This window comes from Poecilia mexicana, unplaced genomic scaffold (genome assembly GCF_051168715.1).
Source record: "Poecilia mexicana isolate PSO_F unplaced genomic scaffold, ASM5116871v1 scaffold_3, whole genome shotgun sequence".
Classification (NCBI taxonomy): domain Eukaryota; kingdom Metazoa; phylum Chordata; class Actinopteri; order Cyprinodontiformes; family Poeciliidae; genus Poecilia; species Poecilia mexicana.
In genome coordinates this window covers 18299655-18324586 of record NW_028263372.1, presented here as the reverse complement: position 1 = coordinate 18324586, position 24932 = coordinate 18299655, and the positions used below count along the sequence as shown (strand labels likewise).

Below are 24932 nucleotides of genomic sequence, written 5' to 3'. Positions count from 1 at the left end.
TCCATCATCACATAAAATACCAATATTATACTCTGAGGTTTGCTCTTGTGATTTGTCTAAAACTGGAAAAGTTCAAGAAGTACACGTAGCTGTGCAAACGTCATTTGTACCTCAGGTGCTTAAATAAGAACAAATAGTATTAGTATTTTTGTTAAATACTAAAGCCGTATAATTGCTGATCTACATATTTTTTCCATCACTTTCTCTGCCAGTTAACATCTTCCCGGTCAGCTTGTAAATAGGAGTTACAGGCCGCTGATCAAAGCGTCGGCAGCAGCTGTCGGGTAACTCCTCCAGCAGTCAGTCTGGTGTCTTCTGACTCCTCTGGCTGGAGTCGGGTTTCAGACGGAAGATTTAATCCGCACGCTCTGTTAATAATGCAGCATCGATTGATGTGCTTGTTGTCAAAATCCCTCCTGCGTTTCACAGCCCTCGTTTCTCACCTCCATTTCCCCGTTCCAGGTCTCTTTAATTACGCCCCAGTCGGATCGGGTGCAGAGTTGCAGGTGGAGGTGAGGAGCCCGTTTCTTCACAGACCACAGAGGGATCATCTACTAAATGGGCATCAAGCGCTGAGAGGGGCTTAATGTATGTTACTGTGAAAACATTTACGGTCTCATCCAGTATGAAACCTCTTCTTCATCCGGTTCTGCCTCAGACAGATGTTTTCTCTGTGGTAACAGGATAGCGCGAAAATAATTTTTAAAAACTTGTATTCAGTTGGAGTTATTGCCCGCCTTCTTCTGAGGACGAAATGTGGTCTTCACCAGCTGTCTGTATGGTTTGCATCCTGTTTGGTAAGTTAAATAAATTAATCTGGCTGTCTGAAATAATGATGCTGAACCTTTTCACTGACCTTTTTACGTATCAAGAAAGGAAATTCTTGAGAACGAAGCGCTCGTTTGTCTCCATTCCCGCCTATTTATTTTAACACCAGGAGCAATTCTAGAAATCTTAGGGGGACTACAGCAGTGGCATGAATGAGAAAAGAGGTGGCACATGTAAAAAATTAAAATAAGTTAAAACTAGATACATTTTGATGTCAAAACTAACACTGACATGTCAGAAGTAACTGATCTGTTAAAACACTGGAAAAAATGTGGCTCTGCATTTATTCCTGTAGCCGTTGTAGCTGCAAAGGTGCTTTCATCCTTTACACCCACTCACATCCACATGCATTTACATTCCAAATGTGCTGCTTACAAGTAATTTGGCACCTTTATGGTACGTAGTGTTCAAATTCATGAATTCCCATCACTGCTCATCTTCAGCATAGTAAAATGTCTCTCAGTATGCTTCTTACATTCTCAGAGACGCATCGTACTGCAGAACTCTTTCAGTGCAAGGATGGATTTTCACATCTCTCATAATGTGGCAATACTTTGTTCTGGTTGTATAATAATATTCAATCCCAATAGGAAATTCTCAGTTTACTCTGTTCAAAGTTTTTCAGTGTTGGTGTTGCTTTAGGAATTCTTTTTTAAATATATGAAAATAGCTTTTGAAAAATGCTGGATAGAGTTCAGTCAGCATTGTTCAGTTACTACAGTTCTTGCTTTTTAGTGTTGTCATGACTTGATAATGTATTTTAATATTTATCACCATATAGAAAAAGCACCTTATTGCATCAGGGTTGAAAGTAAGTCTGGATCCTTGGAGGCATAATATAGAAAAATGGAAGTGGTTTAAAACCTTTGAACAGTATTGAGGTTTAGACACTATTTCAATTTTTAGTTCAAATAGACCTTAATGCAATAGTTGTGTGTATAAATTTTGTATGGTGATGCTTCTGAGGAATTTATTTTTCTTCTTATTTAAACAGGGATGATATGTAACGTCAAGCTAGTGCGTTCACAAGCCAGATTAGCCGCGAGACAAACCAACGTGACGCCCGCTGAGAACAGCAAGTTAGAGGAGGACATCCAAAAGGTTATTAAAGAAATCCACTCCCTCTCTGCTGGAAACACACGCAACTTTGCCATCCCTTTCTCAGAGGAGCCCCTCAACCTCAATATGTATTATAGCATCCTGAGTAACCTCAACAGCCTTTTCCAACCACTGATGAAAGAGGGATTCTTTGATGACCTGCCCAAAATCCTGGTTTGCCTTCTGTCAGAGAGGCAGGACTGTGGGCTAATGGCAGAGCTAACAAAGGCGGTGTCTCTGGAGATGGCCCAGCCGCTGCTGATGTTTTTCTCCTCGCTCAAATCTCAGACATGTACTCCACTGACCACCGAAGGAGAGACGAGGAGCTTCTTTGGGACCTACCTGAACATTGGGGACACAGTCACGGCAGCATTCAGTGGCTTCCAGCAGATGTTCATCAATATGCTGTCGAACCTTACGCTGTCTGAGAACTTGACGAAAATTCTGAGCAGCCTTCTCGATTCTCTTGCGACAAATGTGTTGCATTTCACAGCTCTGTTTCTTGAAACACCACTGGACTATGTCAGAATAGCTTTAGAGTTTGGAATCGAGGTCCCATCTCCGGACGAACAAGATACCTGCAAGCAAGGTGAAGTGTGTCTTTATTTGATTACAACATGAAAGCTTCTGTGTACCTGCGCTAATTATTGTTTTCCTTTTATTCTGCAGGAGATCTGAAGCAGCTAATTATGTGGTGAGTCATTAGCTGTTCACTGGCTTTGCTAACAAAACACTACCTGAAAAAAAGAGATTGCTTTTAAAAGGAAGTTCATTTTTGGTTGCAAATTCAAATGTAAAAGCAATCCCACAAAACCCTGTATGGTTTTGAATTCAGGTTTTTGATTCTTAAAAATATTAAAAATGTTGGTAATGTTACCAAATTCACATTAGATGTGCAGATCAGGAACAGAAAAGCAGTACATCACTATTAGTGCACCTTTTAATCAATCTGTAAGTTTCAAGTAACTTTCTACTGTTTTGCAGCAAAATGACTAATAATTGGGTGTTTTTTCAGGGGACTAAAGCACAATGTGAGTTGGTCTTTTGGCATGCCACTTGTTGACATCCTCCTGGAAACCTTCCTGCCCTCAGAGTGCCAGATTCCTTCCAGCCTCCTGTTCCAGCGCAGCGCACCACAGCTAAACAATCACACCTATGTCAACTACGAGATCACGTGTGATCATCACAACCTGGCTGCTCTCAATGACACTCTGTGTGCTGATGTCCTCATGGGTTTAGGAAATGGATCGTCTCTGATAACATTTTGCCAGGCCCTGAGCTCCCTGAGCAGCAGCCAGCTGGCGCTTGTGTGGAGCAACATGTGTTATATTTTTCAGGCGCTGTTTTCTCCACTCGTCACCAAGTCATCTGACTGTGTGGTTGGGGACGCGCAGCCTTCGGCTGTCTCCAGCCCTCTGAATGAGTCTCAGTTGGTCTCTCCATCTGCTCTCCGTCGAGTCGCCAGGGAGGTCTCAAGCCTTCGACAGCTCGCCTGTGACTACAGCAGCTGGGTGAACAGCACTGTAGATGCTGTTCTTGTGACTTTCTGCAGTGAAAATGACCAGATGCAGTTTGTGGAGCAGGTCTGTAACAATGCTCCACTGATGAAGAAATTGCTGTCAGACCAGAAGAACCGTTGGCTGTATGCATTTTGTTCCAACTCCTCTGCCGGCGCCGCATACCTGGTGAGTCAGTTCTGCATGTACGAGCAGTGGCTCAACCAGCCTGCTCAGGTAGTGGACTCCGCCCTGTTGCAGTTCTGCTTCAGCTTTGATGCTCCAAGACTGACCAGTCTCATCTGTGAGCACACTGGATTCTTGATGCTTCTCATCTCCAATCCTGACAACTGGCCGCTGATGCCCAACTGTTCAGGCTCATCTCCACCACTGTTCACCTACCCTGACTTAGAGCCGGATTACTGCCAGTACTCGGAGTGGCATGACGTGATGCAGATTACCACAGACATTTTGTCAAAGTGCATCCGCGCTGATCAGAGCGGATTCGCGAGAGAGGTCTGTCAGAACAAAACGTTTCTGAACAGCCTTCTGCAAAATAAAGAGATTGCGTGGCTCGAGTCCCACTGCAGCACCTCTATGGTTTCTCCTCCCCCTGGGCCAACGCCATCCTTTAACCTGGCAGCATGGTGCGACTACCACAACTGGGCTGAGAAGTGGGTAGATGATTCAGTTGTCGGCCTCTGCTGGCAGAACGATCAGGTCTCCTTTCAGGAGAACGTGTGCTGCAAGACAGCTGTGTTTGAAAAGCTTCTGGAAAACCCTCTGAACAAATGGCTCACATCCGTCTGCACCGACCTGGAGGAAATAACCGTGACACCAGAGGTGAGCACCTTATAAGGTGGTATTTAACAAAATGAAAATACTTATTTTAATTTTGTTTAATGGAAGTAATGAGTACAGAAAATGTTTTCAAAAACTCTAAAAACACAAAAAAGGTGACTGGCATGCTTTGTAATAATCCATAAAAATAGTTAGCCAAAGAAAAAATAAGCTTTTACAGTTCATTTTAATGCAATGTATTGTGACATTTTAATGCAATGTATTGTGACATGGAAACAGTCACTAAAGTAAATAAGAAGCCTGTAGATCTTGTTTATACTAAAATACACAATTTACTTCGAGGATGTACAAAATAATTTTTTTCCCTGAGTGGAAAGTTGTGATGAGCAGTTTTTATTTTCTCAGTGATAGATTTCTGTCCAAACCAGCTCAGAAACATCTGATCTATGTCTGATTATGAAGCAGATCTCAAAAATTATTTATGCCATCTCAAAAAAACAACAACTCCAAATCGTGTATGGATATTTACAAAGCCATTAGTCTGTATTAGACAATTATTGATATGAAAGCCTACAGCTACTTACTATTACGATTATGTTGGTCCACAGCCCATTACCAATAGCTTAATTAATGCACAGTATAACCTGCTTCAGTCCATATTAAGACTTTATTCATTTAAAGAAACTCAGGATGCTTGTTTCGTAATAACTTTCAGTCTTTGTCATATGCTGTCTGTCATTTAGGTGTGCAAGTACTCTGACTGGACCCATCCCATCATCGTGGACATGACTGATCTTGCTTTGTGTGCTGAGATTGACCAACAGAACTTCACCTCCAAAGTCTGTGCTAATAGCACAGTCCTTCAGAACCTGCTGGCCAATCAGGACAACGCCTGGCTGATACGGTACTGCGGCAATTATTCAGTGATTCCTACTCCAGGAGGACAGACCATCCAACCTGGAATCAATGCCACTGAGCAGTGTCTGTACTCCAACTGGATCACTTCTCTTCCAAATGCAAAGCTCCTGGTTCACTGCTGGGAGAAAGACCAGGCCAATTTCATCTCATCTATTTGCCCTAATGCTGGCGTCCTCTTGTTTCTGTCCCGGGAACCTTCCACAGCCTGGGTGAGCAACATCTGTACGGCCTACACCAACTACACCACCACCAACAACAGCACCACTACAAAACCCAGTGATTGTGCATCACAAACTCTGATCAAGCAGTTCAGCTTCATGTGCCCACAGTACTTCATCCCAGACTGTAAGCCTTGTCCCAGTCAGAACACGGTTTTGCAGATGATCGTGCGCTGCTGGGTGGAGAGACTGAACTCCAGGATGGAGGATCTGCTGACTACACCTGTGACTGAAGTGTTGAATCGGGCAGTTGCTGCAACTGTGGTGATCCTGCTGGCTGTGGAGGACTCTATGGGTCCCATTTGGCAAGTCAACAACACCATAAAACAAAGTACTCTGACATCTGTTGTTGACTACTTACAGAGAGAAATCAACCAGGACAGGAAGAAGGTGTTGCTACAGTGTTTCGGGGTAGGTAGTAGATTCTGCTGAGAACTGAGACTGAGGATAACAATAATGTGTTGAAACCTGTTGAATGGTTGGCAATACTAAAGATTAGAAACAAAGATTGACATATTTTCTGTGTAGCTCTGCTTTTAGTTTATTATTGATGTAAACATGCATCAAATCAGTTTTCATTACTACATATGCACATTTGACCTCCAGCTTGTTGCTGGTGTCTGATTACTGTAATTGATACTGATGTGATAAGTCTTTGCAGCCCGGTGTAATCTCTACATGGTTACACCTAAGTTAACAATTACTAGTGTTGTGCAAACACCTGGGGTCATTGCCTCATTTCGTCATGGTTTGAAACAAAGAAGACAAGCTTTTTTATTACCGTATTTTCCACACTATAAGGCGCACCGGATTTAAGGCGCACCTTCAATGAATGGCCTCTTTTAAAACCTTTTTCATATATAAGGCGCACCGCATTATAAGGCACATAGAATAGATGCTAGAATAGAGACTGGAGTTGCATTATGCATCCACTAGATGGAGCTGCACTAAAAGATGAATGTCTAGAGCCACTTTGTTGACATAAAGAATGCCAACAAAACAGTCCGACTCCGGTCGGCAGGAGAGCCTTCCGCGACTGGGCCGGGGCGTGGCCGGATAATGGTCACCCTTCTCCGTTCGCGCACAGCATGTTCGTGGAGAACGTGGTGCTAAATGACCTGCAAAAGACCTGATTATCAGGTTGGTAAGTAGATAGGTCAGTCAAACTTTATTAACAAACCAGCGTTCTGACAACTATCCCAGCATGCACCGCGCGCTTCTTCTTCTACGGGCGAAAATGAAGTCGGCAGGTGCTCACTGTAGTTGCTAGACCTGTTGTGGCTCAATATTGGTCCATATACCAGATTATAAGGCACACTGTCAGCTTTTGAGGAAATTGACGGTTTTTAGGTGCGCCTTATAGTGCGGAAAATACAGTAATTTTATTTAGGCAACAGGTTTAGGAAAGAACCAGAAATTTGGGCTCTACTTAGAATTTATGACTTCTGAAGGCAGTCAGAGGAAAGAGGCTTGAATCAGTTCCCCTGATATTGGTCTCATAAAAGAAATGACCTGAAAATAGTGTGTGTGCGGGGGGTGCGGGAGGGGTAATAAGAGTTTAACATATGCCTCTCTGAAAGAATAACTAAAGTAATCTTCAATACATTTTTACAGTAATGTATGCCAACAGTATACCAGTCACAAGTGCTGTAAAACTTGTCTGCGTGTGTTCTTGCTGCAGACAGTTCTCAGCAGACTGCTTGAGACATCAAGAGACAAGATCGGCATTGAACTCCTTTTAATCAAGGTTGGACACATCCCCAATCTCAATGTTGCTCCATGATTCAATGATCCCCTTACTATTTGAGTTTGACCTCTAGTGGTGTTTGTTTTGTTCTCCTTCTGTTTAGGAGTACCTCAGCTTGCCTTTGAGAAGCGTGCAGCCGGTGCTGGCTGCAGCACATATCAACACCATCAGAGTAATCCTCCAGTATTACAACAGTTTCAAGGGCACCATACAGGTGGTTGAACTTTCAATTTTATCATTCCTCCACTTCTCAGTGTACTGTATGTTCACCAGCTGCATTGTTGTTGCTCATTTTACCAGTTATCTAAAGAGTACCAGTCGACCATGGTGTCAGTGATACTTAAGACCCACCTAGCAGCAGATGACAAACTTCTTCTTGACCTGGGTTCTCTGCTGGTCGCAGTCAGTCCAGATGATATCAAGACATTTCCCTCCTTACAGAACAATGTCAATTTGTAAGTAATAGCTTCAGCTTTCATTTTGGTTGAGGGTAATGTCCATGAGATTATTTGGATCCAATAAAGCTTCGGTTTAATCCAACAAAAGCAATAGAAACACAGCAACTTAAGAGGGATCATTTTGCTGTTGGTACTTTTAGCAGATTAAAAGAAACTAATGAGAATAAATGATTTCTTCATCATAGGTTGTGAGTGGGAAAACACCTAAAAGATCCAAACCCTTGATTGTTTTCAAGAAGGTTCATTTTGTGTGGACACAGCACTGATTCCTCCAAGAAATCATAAGCCCTTCATGTCTGAATTTCAGGGATTTTTTTCCCCCCCAGTTATATTTGATAACGAAATCTCACTTATTTACATACATACATTGTATATTTCTCTGAACACATAACACATCCCTGGTGTCAGACGTCTGTGAGAACTAATGTCTCATTGTGCCACAAGGCGACAGCCACATGCATTATGCATAGAAAGTAAAGGAAGCTCGCTCACTGACTAGATTTCAATCTTTGGAAAGCCTGTGTTTCTTGTAATCTTCTACCTAAAGGAATCTTTTCTTGGACTTTTGGAAATCAAGCCTGAATACAACACTGCAAATCAGTATGCCTGCAAAGCATTAAATGAGGCAAGCTTAGGTTATAACAGTTTGGTTTTGTTCAGACTGTTATGACAGTAAATGTAATCATTAAAACAGCTCAGCATTAATCTATAAACAAAAACTACGTACTAAATGTGCCTCAAACTTTCAAATGGTTCATTATAAAACTGAGTCTTGATGTCAGATTTTGTATATGACCTTTTTTTTTTAAAAAAAAAAAAAAAAAAGCTTGTGAAATCCTTATTATGGCCTTCTTTTACAACATTTCTGATGCTTTTGTTTCCTCTTAGGCGGGAGACCATTAATGCGAACTTGGACAGAATGAGCCTGGCTCAGCAGGAGGCCTTTGGCTTGTGGTACAGCAAAATTTTATCTCCCTCCAACATCACTAGAGGTCAACAGTCACTCATCAGGGACACAGGAAACCTGATCGCCTACTTGCCTTTCCACCTCTTCCAACACCTCTCAGCTGCTCAGGTAACGTCCCTTTGAGCTCTGACACCCAGATGGGGAATCTGAGAACCCAGGGCATCGTTCGATTAGCCGTGGGGCACAACAAGGCTGCGTCTCACCAGCCGCCTCTTCTAATGTCTGCCATCGCTATTAGAAGTAATCTTCTTATGGAAATCGTTTAGAAAGTAAAAACACACTGAACTGTCCACTCGACCTAATAATTAGTTGTTCTATGTTTGGTGGCCACGTTTCCATCAAGTGTTTGCAACATCTGGTGGTGAGTCTTGGAGGAACTTTGGTCTTCAACGTGAGCTATGTCTTCATTTTCATTTTAGTCATTAGCTCTTTTGATAAGAAACTCTTCCATAGATGTCATTACTGTCCAGTCACTTTATTAATCATAATTGATTAATTAATCACATTTATTATAATCAGAAACTTTAGGGTATATATTGGTTTGAATAGTTATGTCCTCTTGAAGTCAGGATAAATTGTAAGAACTCCAAATACCCCTTTATCTCATAATTTAAAATCAGACTATGTGTATGTATAAAATCTGCATCTCCTAGTTTATTTTTAATCTTTGTACGTTTGATGTTTAAAAAAACCCTTTTAAAATAAATGTGTATTTTTGTGTAGAATAATTGCAATCATTTTCTAACCCTGACCTGCTCCTGCTCCTCATTGAGATAGTTGGAAAATATTTTTATGTCACAGTTCTACTTTCATATTAAATCAATATGGAAGTGGGCTACCTTATAAACATATATACTTTATGTAAATTGTATACTTTCTTATCTTTCTCATTATAGAGTAGCTAAAAACGATGGGCCCCTGTGTCACATTATAAGCATACCCCGTTATAACATTAAGAAATGTTCTAAGAGCTCAAGTGATTTAGTACAAAACCGTGGATAAATGTAAACAAATTAAATGTTACATTTTCATAGGTTTTCTGTATCTATACATGTTTTATTTCTTTTTATATCAAGAGTGCTAATCATTGTGGTGGACACTGTATAGCACCACTGTAAATGTTACAGCCTTAATAACGGCAATATTTACAATATTTCAATGCTTTATGTTTGTCTGCAGCTGTTGGATGGACTGGATGTGCTGCAGAGAAACACCCTCTCGCCGCTAAAGCAGGATTTCATCGCCAACAAACTTATTAGGACCTACAGGAACATGACAGCTCAGGATCTAATGAGGTCAGGAAAGCATGTTGGATTATTTTTTATATTATCTCATCCAGGAGACAATATTATAGACATGTAAAACTTGTGCAACAAGTGGTTATTATAATTTCATCATATAACAACTGGTTATTGTTGTTATATGATGAAAGTTATAACGAATGAGCTATAAGAGAAATAATAAGAAAAAAAATAATCATCATTTATCTTTAAGTAGTGGGAAAAATGACCATAGCTGCACTTGAGAAGATTGCTATTAATTCATGAAAATGTTAACATTTTCTGAATGTGTTTAGTACTAAGATGACATGTTTATGTTTTTCCTTTCTATAGGGTTCATGATCTCCTGATGTGTGTTAAAACAATGTTTCTAATTTCAGATTGGGAGATCTCTTATGCCTCGCAGAGGCTCAGGATCTCCTTGTTTACAAAAACACTGAGGTCTTCCAGGTCATCCAAGAGAATATTATGAACTGCACACTCAGTGGACTCAGTGTGCCCAGCCAGCTGGTAGGAGTGGATCATATATATATATATATATATATATATATATATATATATATATATATATATATATATATATATATAGTCATATATATATATATATATATATATATATATAGTCATATATATATATATATATATATATATATAGTCATATATATATATATATATATATATATATATATATATATATATATATATATATATATATATATATATATATATAGTCATATATATATATATATATATATATAGTCATATATATATATATATATATATATATATATATATATATATATATATATATATATATATATATAGTCATATATATATATATATAACTAAATAAGTCATATTCTTTGACCAGGTTTCTGATCTCTTACTGAGCAACCCAGAGTTTAAGATCCCATCGTCACTCAGTCCTGACCGACTGAAAGAGATCGCTCCACTCCTGCCCATGCTGGGCGTAACTTTCCTGAATGGTCTGACGACGTCCCAGTTGCTCTCCGCTCTTCCTGCCCTCAGCACCGTACCGTTTACTCCAACACAGGTAGAGTTTAACTGGACCCTTTCAGTCTCTGGCTGTAGCTTTAAAGAACCTGAAATAAAATGGGCTCCTCTTTGTTTTGGCCAGCCATGATTAGAATCTGAACTAAGATTCTAATCGCAAAGACCTCACAGCTGTCAGTAGCCATACCTTACTGACAGCAGTCCAGCTATTTGAAGTGTTCTTTTTGCAGCTGATGCAATCAAAGAAACCGTTGTTTGGTTTCTATTCAGGGGGCTGAATAGTTTTGACACTAAATGACCATAGCAGCTATGGTCAGAATCAAAGTTGGATTTAGTGTTGATTTTAAAAAATAAACTGTTGTAATTTAGGGTTGCACAGAGGCGCAATTAGTAGCTCTGTTGCCCTTCAAAAGAATCCTGTTTTTAAATGCTGACCTGGGATCTGTCCCAGGTCAGCATGGAGTTTGCATGTTCTCCTTGTGCATGTGTGGGTTCACTCCGGATACTCCGGCTTCCCTCCACAGTCCAAAAACATGACTTTTAGGTTTTAGGTTTCTTTAAATTCTCCTGTGTGTGTTTATGTGCATGGTTGTTTGTGCTGTCTGTCTCTGTGTTGCCGTGCAACAGACTGGGCGTCTGTCTAGGGTGTACCCCGCCTCTCGCCCAATGACAGACAAGCACCAGCACCTGTGGCAACCCTGCAAGGATAAGTGTGCAAGATAATGGAGTAGTTTTTTTAAACTACTCAAGATATTCTTGTTGAAAACACCTTGACATTTTTTATTGTATCAACAAACTTATTTTGCAGTGGTTGTTGGTTAAACTTTTGCGTAACTAAATAAGCTCTAGGGGAGTAGGTTTAACAGCAGCTTGTGTTCATTCTTTGTGTTCTAAAGGCCTCCATAATAATGGACAAACTTCTAACTAACGCAGTGAGTTAAAACTTAAACTCTTAATAGACTGAATGCTGTGTGGACAAGCTCGGTGTCATGTGTAGCCTCACGCCGCCCTTCCCTCTCCCCAGCGGATCCCAGTCCAGCTGGAGGAGCTCGGTTCCCTCATCGTTGGTGTAAAGACAGAGACCCTCCTGTCTCTCACCTCTGACAAACTGCTCTCCGCCTTGAAGGTCTTCGCTCAACACACTCCCGCTCGCTGCCGGCCATACATGTCTGTCTTCTGTGCGCCGGAAGCAAACGCCATTGCCACGAAACTATGGGTACTGAAGATACGAGGCTTATTCACACTCCTGTCATTTTCAGTACAGACAGGTTCTGTTTGAAAGTTCAAATTTGAATAGAAGATCCAAAAAAAAAAAAAAATTTTGAAAATCAAAGATTTAGATCTTTATTTGTAGAAGTGATTTGGTACATGATTTATTTACTTATTTTTTTTTATTTTAGGGCTTCCCTGAAGTTGTCAGCTGGTTGGACGACGTGGAGCCTCTGCTCAGATGGACGCCTCTGATATGTATCCTTCCAAGAACTCCGCTTCTTGTGAAAAATCTCTCCAATACCGCCACGAAACCCTGGAAAACACAGCAGGTATCACAGAGCTGCCACTGAATTTGAAAACGTGTAAAATTACTTGAGAGATTTAATAAAAAATTCTGCTTCAACTGTAATCGAAGCTCAACACATGCTTACCTGCTGCCTACCACACACACACACACACACACACACACACACACACACACACACACACACATGCTCTCTGTGCAGATGTCAGAGATGTTTTCAATTTTTACAGGATTGGCAGCACTAACGTCAGAAATGTTTGAGTTCTTTGTGCTTCCTCAGAATTGTGATTATTGAGCAGTTAAATCATTAAACTTGCGTTTTGATGCCACTTCATCCTTGTATCACATCTTGAAATTTAACAGAAATTAACATGCATTAAAACCTTTTTTTTTTTTTTTTTTTTTCCATTTTATCCTACAGGCTCAAGCAATTGTCAAGGCGGTTAATACTTACACAAATCAAATCAAGCAACATTTTCTGTAAGTTATTTTTGTTTCTGCCATGTGGCATTCCTTGGTTTTATAAGTAGAAAAGAGTAGCAGGAATGTTTCTGTTTTCATCAACCTAATTGCCACATCTGTGATGCGCTGTGCATTATCTATCTTTACTGTTCGACTCTCGCGCGCGCGCGTGTGTGTGTGTGTGTGTGTGTGCGTGCGTGCGTGTGTGTTCAGGAGCCTGGGAACACTGGGTCAGGGTGTGAGCTGCCAGGACCTACACCAGCTTTTACAGGCTGATCGGTCGCCTTCTTTTGTAAGGAAGATCTTGGCCCTCCTCAGGCAACAGCCCAGTCTTCTTCACACTGCACTGGTAATTTTAACAGCATAACCAACACATATACCATTTTTTATTTATTTTTTTTTTTTACAATGCATGTAATATATGTGCATCATGTGTGTTATTTTGTCCTGGTGGACAGAAAAGGTGTGTGATTGAGGAGCTGTACCCACTTCAGTTCTTCGCTGACCTGCTTGAAGATCTTGGAGCTGAAATTGCGTTGTGCATACCGTGAGTCATAAAAACTCCAACTTCTCTCTCAAACTCCTAATATTCATGTCTGTCAAAAAAAAAAAAGTTCTGTGAAATATTACTTCTAGTCCTTTGTGTTCTTGTACTGATTGCTTAAAATAATTTATTCTGAAGCTGCATGAATGAGTTTACAATACAGGAAACATGTAAAGATGAGATTGCAGAGCAAGATTTTCTAATTTCTTACTTTGTTGCCTGAAGAGCAATAAAGTAAACTGTGATGTTTCATATATACACATTTTTAGACTGTGTAAATAAAAATAAAAAAACATGTATGTATTCATGTCGCTGCTTTCAGGATGGACATCATTAGGTTGTTTCCTGCAGAAATGATGGACATTCTGAAGAAGATGATTGTTGCCTCCCCTCAGTACTTTCTCATGTTAACTAGAATACAGCAGGAGATTCTTGTGGACAAAATCATTCAGAGGATGGTATGTAGGCGAACTCCCCCACTCCACCTTATATAATATCAGTAATGTTAAAATTCAAATAAACAAGAGTCCAGATTTTGAGGAATTAAAACTATTTTAAACAATATTATTCGCAACACTTAATACATAAAGTTTTTTTGAAGATATTTTTGGGGGCTCCAAATCAAAATGTTTCACTATATGATTTCTCAAAGTGGCTTGTCACCTAAACCAAAGAAAAAACTGGTAGTTGTTTCCATCCATATGATCACACAGGAGTAATTTTGTAATACTTGTCTCTTTTGAAATGTTGCCAGAGCTTTGTCTAAGATCTGGATCTGAAAATCGAGTTTCAATTGTGGATTTTTCATGTGCAACAAACTAATTACAAATAACTTGTATATTTCTTTAGTTTTGGGTAGGAAGAACTGCATTATCTAAACTCCTGAATTTGGTCACAATTACCGGTAAATCAAATTTACACCTAGTTGAGATCAGAAACCTCATTGTTTTATATGTGTTACCTCACAGTCAGAAATTGAAGTGCTCGGCTTTATCACTCAGGTGTTTTTGACTTTTCTCTGTAGAACATGTACACTGGGCCATTCACTGAAGAGGAGTTTCGTTCACTAGACATTCTGGCCCCATTTGTGGCGGATGAAGTTTTCGTTCAGGTGGATCGAAGCTTCTTCGCTAAAAACCTGGATTACCTCCAAAGGCTTTGCTACAGCAGCAGCAAGATGGAAATCGTGGCCCGTATTCTGCAAGAACCGGCTGTTTTTGGGTAAAGATACCACAGACTGTAAAGAGACTCAAAAATCATTCAACCTGTGAGAAACAAAGAGCAATGCTGAAAATGTGAAACGATTGTACAGAGAACTAAAGAGAAACCAAGCTGTTCATAAAGCACATTTTGAAAACCGCACCTTATCTCAGCTCTAAAGAATTGTTTTAGGTGTTGGAAAACATTTGCCTAAACAACTATTCAGTTAGTCTCTTTGCTAGAAAAATACATTGTGTATTACAAAGGGTTAAATATGATGTGAGCTTCATTGAAATCTTGATGATATATGTATACTTTGCCCTGCATGGTAAAGTTATGTTTTATCAAACTGCTAAAACATTTTAATTAAGTTAGGCTTCTATTTTCATACCTCGTCAAATTGTTAGAGATTTTAACTTCAGTCTGTATGTCTCAAACTTCCAGAGTAATTTCAGACAGTTCTTCCTAACCGAGCAAACTCAGGTTGAATAAGTCTTCTTCAGATGACTCCCATGAAAAGTAATCTAAATCCATTTGCAATGTGTTTTGGAGTTAATTAACTAAATGTTATTGTGACTAAAAGAAAAACTACCTAGGAAAGTCTGGAATTGCCCCCGTTTTCTTTTTGTAACATCTACAGCTCTCATTTTTTTAGTGAATTGTAACTCTTACGCGGATGAGTTCCCATGTAAAATTCTAACATTTAAAAGCCTTTGTAGAATGGTTAGCTGTTGAGCTCATGAGGGATTTGTGTACTTGCTTACAGGCCAGTGACGGACTGGACCCAGGACACGCTAAGTGTAGTGGGACGGTTTCTCTTCTTCCTGCCTTCTAACGTTTTGCAGGACCTGCCATTGGTGAGTTCACTGCGACAGATTCTGTAACAGATTCTTTCCCGTAACATATCCATTGTGGGTTTTGCTTGACTGGAACATGATCTCAGGGCAGGTCAGGCATACAAAGGCTGAAAAGAAACCCTTCAGGTGTCAGTTCTCTAGCGTGTTTCGGGATCAGGTGGTGAAGTTCCTGTTTTCCTGTGAACTACCCACTCACACGATTGTGTTTTTGCTTTTGTTCCCACAGTCACTGATGACAGTGGGGCGCGTAGAGAAGCTGTTCATGAGCCAGCGTCGGTGGGAAGATGGCGACGTGGGGATCCTCTGCTCCGACACGAATGAAAGAAAGGATGTCTTTAGCAAACAGCAGTTTGTTCTGCAGTTTTTCCTGGGCTTCCTTAAAATGAATTCTTTGTCATGTGAGCATCACTTTGGTTCATATAAAGTTACTCTGTGGTACACTTGATGTAAGAAGAGTTAAAATGTCAGGTTTTTGTGATGTGAAACCATGATAAATGATTTTTTTTCCACTTTAATACAACGTATATCCTGTACAACTCAACTGCAAGACAAGCAATATCTGTTAGTGTATAAAACAGAAAAGTATAAAGTTGCAGTAACTTTGTTGCATAGATATGCACATCCTTAAATTAACTTTGTTAAAACACCCTTTGATCCAATTTCAGCATCCAGTCTTTTGGGTTTACATCTAACCCAAATTATAGTGAATCTGTTTTTTTTTTGTTTTTTTTTTCATCATTTAACCAACGCCATCTTTGCAGAGAGCTTACAAAAGTTCAAAAAGGTCTCATTATTTAGAGGTATTAGGCTGACAAAAATATGTAAGGAGCTGCAGGAATTTCTGGTTAGAATTGATTTTATGCTAAATCAGTGTATTCTCCGTGTGAATGGGCGAAAGAGCAGACCTTTAACACAGAAGCTTTTTCTTCCAAAGGAAACTTGACAGCTGAAATTCAGTATTGTGCTAAGTGTTTAACTTGTTGGGTTGATTTCTCATTGAGGTTTTTATTAACAATGAGAAACCAGTGGATGAACTTAAACGTTGCAGCCCCAGACCACTTTTTTTTTGTCTCTGTGTTTCTTGTCTCTAAGTGCCTCCAATTGTTCCTACCTGTGAGATCTTGCGCACCACGGCCCCCTCTGCTTGGACCTCCAGCAGCTTCAGCAGCATGTCTTCATCGGCCTTCTCCAACTGTCTGGAGCTGATAGGCCAGGACCCGTTTCTCGCATCCTACCAGCGTACCGAGATTCTCAAAAGAGTCAAAAAGGTTAGACCCACCAGGGGGACATACGTCAGTACCTCACAGGCGAGACAGCACTGATGAGTTTTACTATTTGATGTCAATTCTGTCTTCTTCTGGGTCACTCTGCTCTATGTGAAGATGTACGGACCCGCCTCCTCCTTCTCCCAGTCTGTGATTGCTCAGCTGGGTGGGATAGCAGTAGAGCTGTCACCAGAGGAGCTGAGTACTCTTCGACTGACAGAGCGACGGAGTATTAGCGCTTTGGGAGCTCTCAACACCTGGAACAAAAGACAGGTAGCCTATTTCTGCACTGTAATGTTTTACGAAATGTAAACTTTCGTTTTTAAATATTTTGAAGACACAATTTAGAGGTAGTAATCTTAATGGGAGAAAAGTAATCTTTTTTTTTTTTATGTAGCAGCACCATATCATGCTTCTTCACACCAGTTTACATCCTGTTGTCTTGACAAGGATTAACCTAACATTATGTTTTGCTCATCTTTCTAGCTGACTGCACTGTTTACCGCTGTGTTAAACTCTACCAAGCTGACACCAAGCAAGCTCGACTCCAGTATGCTGGTGGCCCTGGGTCACATTGTGTGTGGAGCTCAAATCGCAGAGATCAACACTTTCAACAATGTGGAGTTCAGGTGAGAGCAGGTACCACACAGAAGAAGCTGTATTTTTCTCAGCTCAGCGTAGCTCTTGTATTTACAGTCTTCTTGTGTTGTGTCTCCCCCTGCTGGCTGCAGTAAGGCGGTTCTCTGGCTGGGGAAGCTCAACCTGTCCTGCTCAGAGGAGCAGATGGGGGCTTTGGTTGGGCTGCTCACCAACAGTCTTGCTTTTGGACTCATGAGTTCATGGGGCACAGATGTGTTTATTGAGATTGGAGCTCTGGCAGGTACTGGATCTTTGACTTGAGTGTTCAACTTTGACTGATACCTTTAATTTTCCGACAACTCAGCCCAAATTATTTGTCATTTATTAGTAAAACAAATTAATTAAAACAAAGTGGGACAATTCTTTCCCCCAGGGATTATTCCAACAAATTAGGGTAAAACAGTGATTAACAATTGGAAATCAAGTTTCATGAAAAACACAAATTATATAAAACATAAAATATGTGCACTTAAAGCTGTAATATGTACCTTTTATTTTAAAAATCTGGTATTTTATATATTTGGTATAATTGTCACTATGTTGTGACAGGGTGGCATGAGACGGATAATCTGTGGAAAAAAAACAAAACAAAAAAAACAATCAAGGTTCTCCACACCTATACTGCAGAAATGCACCACTCTTGGTCAAAAAAAATTAAAAAAGGGCTTGTATTCTTCGCTTCCATTGCAACTTCGTTTTAATAACAGTTTCAACAACCAGCAGAAAAATGTAAACAGTATATGCAATAAAATAACAGTAAAATAAAAACACATACATACAAGCCCTATATTAAAACAATAATAAAACGGTATAAGATCAACTAAAAACAAATATAAAAATGCCAACATACTGAGTATGCTTTTGTCTTTGAAACTGTTCACAGCTGGCCTTCCTGACATTGTCATGTCATCTCTGGTGAAAGAGCAAATCGAAGGAATCTCACCCATGGCTATGTCCATGATACCACCTAAGAAGTTTTCTGTAAGTTCAGATATTTAATGTTTATCAAAAGCTTCCCGCAGAGTGAGTTTTGTTGCAGTTCTTCCATTAAATTCTCATTTTGTCTTCTGCTGCCGCCATGTTCAACTGCCTTCTTGTGTGTTTGGCCGTTTCTCCAAGGTGGTATTTCACCAGGACCAGATCAACATGTTCACCTATGAGCAGGCTTATGCATTGACTCCACAGCAGCGCGCGGCTCTGACAGATGTCCAGAAGAGAGCTATAGACATGGTGCTGACTTGCTGGAAAAGAAACATAGGTAAAACACAAAGTCAAAGCCCATGAAATTGTTGTAATCCAATACTGATTCCATAGGAATATGTTTGTTTAGGGTTTTTACAGCTGATATAGCATCCAGTTTTTTGCTGATGAAAAACACTAACTTTATGTCATGTTTTGCATTGCTTTACATTTCTATTGGTTTCATTTTGCTCCGGCAGATTTGTCAGCAGGGCTGGCACAGAGCCACAGCCCTCTGTGCATCATACTGGGACTGCTGATTGTGCTGGCCATCCGGTTCTGACCCGACACATGAACCCGCTCACTCTACTGGACCAGAAGCTCCATCACAGCACTAAAAACACATCTCATTTACAACTCTGGACTTTGAAACATGACAGTTAATGAAATCACAATGTGTTTTCAGCAGCAATCAATCAGTTTGAAAGCTTTATAGATTAACTCATGGCAGAAAAAAAATATATATATAGAGTATTTATTTTTTTATAAGCGTAATTGAATCCATGCTGCCCTAATTTATTATTCTTTATGGGCAACTTCTGCCTCAAACCTACAGATTTATATATATGCTTTTCAAATAATATATATTCTAAGAGTGGTAAACCCATTCTAATCTTGCAGTGCGCTTTGCATTGTTGTGGAGACTTTACATTATGAATATTAAAGACTAAATTCATCCTGAACTATGTGTATTTATTTATTCTCTACATAATTTCACACTATTTTGTTTCATTGTCAAGCGACATTCCTGATATTCATTCCTTTACTTATCTGTATAATCCTCCTAAATATTTTATTAGATATATGAACTGTCCTCTGACAACGTTCAATAATCATCCTGCATGCAACCTTATTCACTTTTTCATTCAATTGGGTACAAAAGTTTGATGAAGAGCATGTTTTCTTTCCATCCATCCATCCATCCATCCATCCATCCATCCATCCATCCATCCATCCTCTTCCGTTTTATCCGGGGTCGGGTCGAGGGGGTAGCAGCTTAAGAAGGGAGGCCCAGACTTCCCTCTCCCCAGCCACTTGTTCCAGCTTCCCGGGGGGAATCCCAAGGCGTTCCCAGGCCAGCCGAGAGACATAGTCCCTCCAGCATGTCCTGGGTCTTCCTCGGGGGCCTCCTCCCCGTGGGACGTGCCCGGAACACCTCACCAGGGAGGCGTCCAGGAGGCATCCATACCAGATGCCCGACCAGCCTAAGCTGCCTCCTCTCGACGTGAAGGAGCAGTGGCTCTACTGTAAGTCCCTCCTGGATGACTGAGCTTCTATCACCCTATTTCTAAGGGAGAGCTCAGACACCCTGCGGAGAAAACCCATTTCGGCCGCTTGTATCCGTGATCTCGTTCTTTCGGTCATCACTCAAAGCTCATGACCATAGATGACGATAAGAACATAGATCGACCGCTTCGCTTCGCTTTTTGGCCAGCAGGGCCGAGCGCAAATCGTGACACCGCACCTCGTACTGGCACTTCCGGTGGCAGGTCTGACACCTGCCACAAGTGCCACTGCGTTCGGCTGACTTCGGCTGACCTCGGCACCTCTTACTGGCACTTCCGCTGACACCTGCCACAAGTGCCACTGCTTTCGGGACTAGCTGCCAGAGTTGCCACTGCGTTCGGCTGACTTCGGCTGACCTCGGCACCTCTTACTGGCACTTCCGGTGACACCTGCCACAAGTGCCACTGCTTTCGGGACTAGCTGCCAGAGTTGCCACTGCGTTCGGCTGACTTCGGCTGACCTCGGCACCTCTTACTGGCACTTCCGCTGACACCTGCCACAAGTGCCACTGCTTTCGGGACTAGCTGCCAGAGTTGCCACTGCGTTCGGCTGACTTCGGCTGACCTCGGCACCTCTTACTGGCACTTCCGGTGACACCTGCCACAAGTGCCACTGCTTTCGGGACTAGCTGCCAGAGTTGCCACTGCGTTCGGCTGACTTCGGCTGACCTCGGCACCTCTTACTGGCACTTCCGGTGACACCTGCCATTAGTGCCACTGTTTTCGGGTCTAGCTCTCAGTGTTGCTACTGACTTAGGCAAATGGACTACATATCCCATGATGCTTTATTACTAGTAGAAGAAGAACTTAAACACAGACGAAGAAGACAGAATTTAATAATTTTTTTTTCGCATAAATACTTATGTTAGCTGAATTCCTACACGTTTATTATATCATGTATGATTCGTTCATCCTATTTATTCACTAAAGTTCATCTGAATAATCCAGCCGACTCCTTCCGTCTTTGAATTAATCAAATACACAGAAGGTATCAGGGATGCCATTGGTTTCGGCACCTTTGTAACAGCTGAGTCTCGCCTCCACTAGAGCTGCTGTTAGATGTCCAGGATGTTTCAGAGCTGTCACAACTGTTTCCGATGTTTTGGGGGATGGCAATGACAGTTTTTTGAAAACGTGTTACTTATAATCCGTGTTTATAAAAAAAAATTCAATGGTAATTGTATATTTATCCATTTAACACTTTGAATATTTTTGACTGAGTTTAATTCAATCAAGATGGCCAATTGAATATACTATAAAGTGTCACTATTACAGTGGAACCTGTCACTATGTTCAAAGACACATCTGGTTAATCACACATCACTGATAGTTAATAGGACTTTTTACTTAATCAAAATGACATTCAACCCTTGCCCATGTTTATATCGCAGAACAGTGGCTGACATAGTGCAACAGGAAGCCAAATGTTGCAACTGGATAATAGTAATAATAATCAGACTCTGTATAACGTATATTGTAGAAATTAATAAAGTTTGAAAAATAAATTTAAGCTTAATGATCATAATTTCTCATGGAGGAATAATAAGTTATTTGATCCTGATGTAGTAAATTCACACGTTGACTAAACATGAATTTTACAGTAGACTTCAAATTGCTGTTTAAAGTATTTACATACAATGGCTAATAAATATTGACAAATCAATTACTATGCATATACTTTGTGACATAAACTTGAAAAAATGTTGAAACATATCTGCCAAATAAAATAATATGTAAACAGCACAATTTTCTTTGAAAAAATCATTTGCATCTTAAGTATAAACTAAAGTAATTTTTATTTCCAAAAATATGTAACATTCTTGTTCTTAATGCTGCTTAAGATTCACACATTGTCAAATTTTTTGAGGTGTAAATAATTTGTGTTTTGACTTATCAATATTCAATATTGGTGTAAAAAAATTGAAGTTGTTTTAACTTGAAAGTGAAAATCCTCCTGCTGCCTTGAAAATGCTGTTGAAATGCATTTTTTAGCTCAGATTTTAGTCATTCTCTCATCTTTGAATAAGAAAACTTTGAAGACAATGAACCGAACCAGAAAAAAACACAGAGAAGCAACCTTCATTTATGCCACACAAATCTGTAATAAACTTGACAAATAATGAAAAATAGAGGGGATTAAATGTAATAAATAAAAACAAGTAATAACTATTTAAAAATGATTAACTGGCATTTTTGGAAAATTATGATAACATGTTTCTTTTTTTAAAAAATGCATTATCTTAACAAAAAACACTGAAAGTTATAGTGGCTGCCTGGTCTATTAGATAATAGACCAGGCAGCCACTATAACTTATGACATCCTGTGCACTGTCATGGAACCAGGCTGAACATAATGTCACTCTGGAATTGTCAATATCTCATGTTGCCACTGTCAGAAATGTTAACTAATAAGTCAATATTAGTGAACTTACCCGGTTTAATAATCAATAGCATTATATTAAGGTCATTGTATGAAAATAATTATAATCCGGAACTGACAGGAGCTTGTCAGCACTGACATACCATGGCAACCGAGTGTCAGTTGTAGTGGTAGGTACCTACTGGTAGCTATTATCACCTGTTGCAGAAGAGGTCCCATCTGAAAGCGCAGGAGTTGTCTTTCTCTGTTTAAGTCTGAACACCGGCTGTATATTTAAATATGTATGAGAATTATGTTGTAATTAAGATATATTTTATTTCTATTTGTTTGATCTAAAGTTATTCATATGCTACATTCTGTCTGAAACAGATAGAGAATGAGGTTAGCAGCCTGTGGCACCCATGGCCACCTTACTTGTGTCACCTTACCCAGTGGTAAGGTGGCACAAGTGGCACCTTACCCAGAAGCCCGTGGCACAAGTGACAGCTTATGGCAACTGTCAACATGTTTTCACTGAGGCTGTTTATTGGAAACTGAAATTTGAGACTGTATAAAAAATAGACCAGGGCATATTTGCTTTTTTTAAGGGAACAGAATACTTAACAAGAAATGCAATACTTTGTGCCAGATCCACCATTATTTTCATTAATTATAAATTCATTCATATTAATTCTGACACAGAAGCTGTCACCAAAGAATATTATATTTCTATTCTATTGTTTTCCCCACTAAGCATATTTAAATATGCTGAAGTATGTATAATACAATTAAAAATACTTTAAAAATACAACTGTTTATAAATATGGCTGCATGTATAAGGTTTCCAGTAACAAAACAGCGTGTTATGAAAGATTAAATGTTCAAATACGTCATTGTGCCTGTTAAACATATAACGCTGAGTGGAGCGGTCGAACGCTATAAGATGGCCGCCCTAAATCTCGTGAGCAAAAATAGGCGAGAGGGGTCCGTGAGGCGTGGGAGGTGCCAGTATGAGGTCGTGGCAACCCTTGGAAGGTGCCGAAGTCAGCCGAAGTCAGCCGAACGCAGTGGCAACACTGACAGCTAGACCCGAAAACAGTGACACTAATGGCAGGTGTCAGAGGAAGTGCCAGTAAGAGGTGCCGAGGTCAGCCGAAGTCAGCCGAAGTCACCCGAACACAGTGGCAACTCTGGCAGCTAGTCCCGAAAGCAGTGGCACTAATGGCAGGTGTCACCGGAAGTGCCAGTAAGAGGTGCCGAGGTCAGCCGAAGTCAGCCGAACGCAGTGGCAACTCTGGCAGCTAGTCCCGAAAGCAGTGGCACTTGTGGCAGGTGTCACCGGAAGTGCCAGTAAGAGGTGCCGAGGTCAGCCGAAGTCAGCCGAACGCAGTGGCACTTGTGGCAGGTGTCAGACCTGCCACCGGAAGTGCCAGTACGAGGTGCGGTGTCACGATTTGCGCCTGCTGTCTCTCTTTTTGGCTCAGCTCTCTCTTCACCACGAAGGACCGGTACAGCGCCCACTTCACAGCAGACGCTGTGCCAATCTGTCTGTCCATCTCCCACTTCCTTCTTCCCTCATTCATGAACAAGATCCCGAAATACTTAAACTCCTCCACTTGGGGCAGGACATCCCCCCAACCCGGAGAAGGCATGCTACCCATTTTCCGGCTCATGACCATGGCCTCGGATTTGGAGGCACTTATCCTCATTGATCCTCATCCCGGCCGCTTCACACTCGGCTGAAAACCACTCCAGCGAGAGTTGTAGATCACAGCCTGATGAAGTTCATACGACCATATCATCCGCAAAAAAGCAGAGATGCGATCCTAAGGCCACCAAAACAGATCCCCTCAACACCTTGGCTGCGCCTAGAAATTCTGTCAATGTCAGTAATGAACAGATTCGGTGACAAAGGGCAGCTTTGGCGGAGTCCAAACCTCACCGGAAACGAGCCCGGCTTACTGCCGGCAATGCGGACCAGACTCTGACACCGGTCATACAGTGACCTGACAGCCCGTATCAAGAGCCCAGTACCCCATACTCCTGGAGAAGCCCCGACAGGGCTCCCTGAGGGACACGGTCGAAAGCCATCTCCAAGTCCACAAATCACATGTAGACCGGATGGGCGAACTCCCATGCACCCTCCAGGACCCTGCTGAGGGTGTAGAGCTGGTCCAGTGTTCCACAATCAGGACGAAAACCACACTCCTCTTCCTGAATCCGAGGTTCGGTTAGTTGAACCTCGGATAAAATCTATAGATGTATGCACTAATCCTTTTATAAGAATATCCAATCTTTTTTAAAATATTTTAATGAATACTACAACTGAATCAGACAGGGGTAACGGGTTTTTATTGGAATTAATTTAAACACAGATCACCGCAACTCTTTGGGCATGTAGCATTTCATTTTAAACGGATAGGATCGGGACTGCACTTAGTGCAATCCCCAAGTTGAATCTTCATCTCTTCGATTTCTTTAAGGAAATAATTGTCATAACAAACCATCGTGTTGATTTTGTTCAAAATATCACTGTTTTTGGAACTCTTGAGTTAAGACCTTCAAGGGTAGGCTTGTCTCATTTTTGGACTCATATTCACTCAATTCACTTGCCACCGCTGGCCTCTCAGGTGTCAAACATGTCTTCCTTGTGCTCAGGAATACTGAATGTTAGCAGGTACTGCTAAATCATAGCATTATCTACTGTGAATTGAGTTAGTTAGAGAATCAGATTGTGCAG

The 24932-nt window shown here is 40.7% G+C and overlaps 1 protein-coding gene across 1 annotated transcript; it reads left to right on the top strand.

The window, feature by feature from the left end:
• The first annotated feature begins 1557 nt into the window (after positions 1–1557).
• Positions 1558–19230, top strand: strc1 (stereocilin 1). Its single transcript, XM_015010669.2, has 28 exons — positions 1558–2515; positions 2596–2620; positions 2942–4265; positions 4967–5770; positions 7041–7106; positions 7210–7320; positions 7407–7561; positions 8453–8639; positions 9711–9826; positions 10192–10321; positions 10683–10865; positions 11722–11757; positions 11850–12041; positions 12226–12366; positions 12763–12821; positions 13017–13152; positions 13262–13350; positions 13670–13805; positions 14372–14568; positions 15314–15404; positions 15631–15802; positions 16497–16672; positions 16787–16942; positions 17156–17298; positions 17401–17549; positions 18192–18289; positions 18428–18566; positions 18748–19230. The coding sequence occupies exons 1-28, from the start codon at positions 1825–1827 to the stop codon at positions 18828–18830; spliced, it is 5985 nt and encodes a 1994-aa protein (XP_014866155.2). The 5' UTR covers positions 1558–1824; the 3' UTR covers positions 18831–19230.
• Positions 19231–24932: the final 5702 nt, after the last annotated feature.

Bases quoted from the DNA above. Each gene is read 5' to 3' on its own strand.
- strc1 (XM_015010669.2), top strand. From the start codon at position 1,825: ATGATATGTAACGTCAAGCTAGTGCGTTCACAAGCCAGATTAGCCGCG. The intron at 10,866-11,721 runs GTAGAGTTTAAC...TGTGTTCTAAAG, and splicing joins TACCGTTTACTCCAACACAG to GCCTCCATAATAATGGACAA. The intron at 18,290-18,427 runs GTAAGTTCAGAT...CGTTTCTCCAAG, and splicing joins TACCACCTAAGAAGTTTTCT to GTGGTATTTCACCAGGACCA.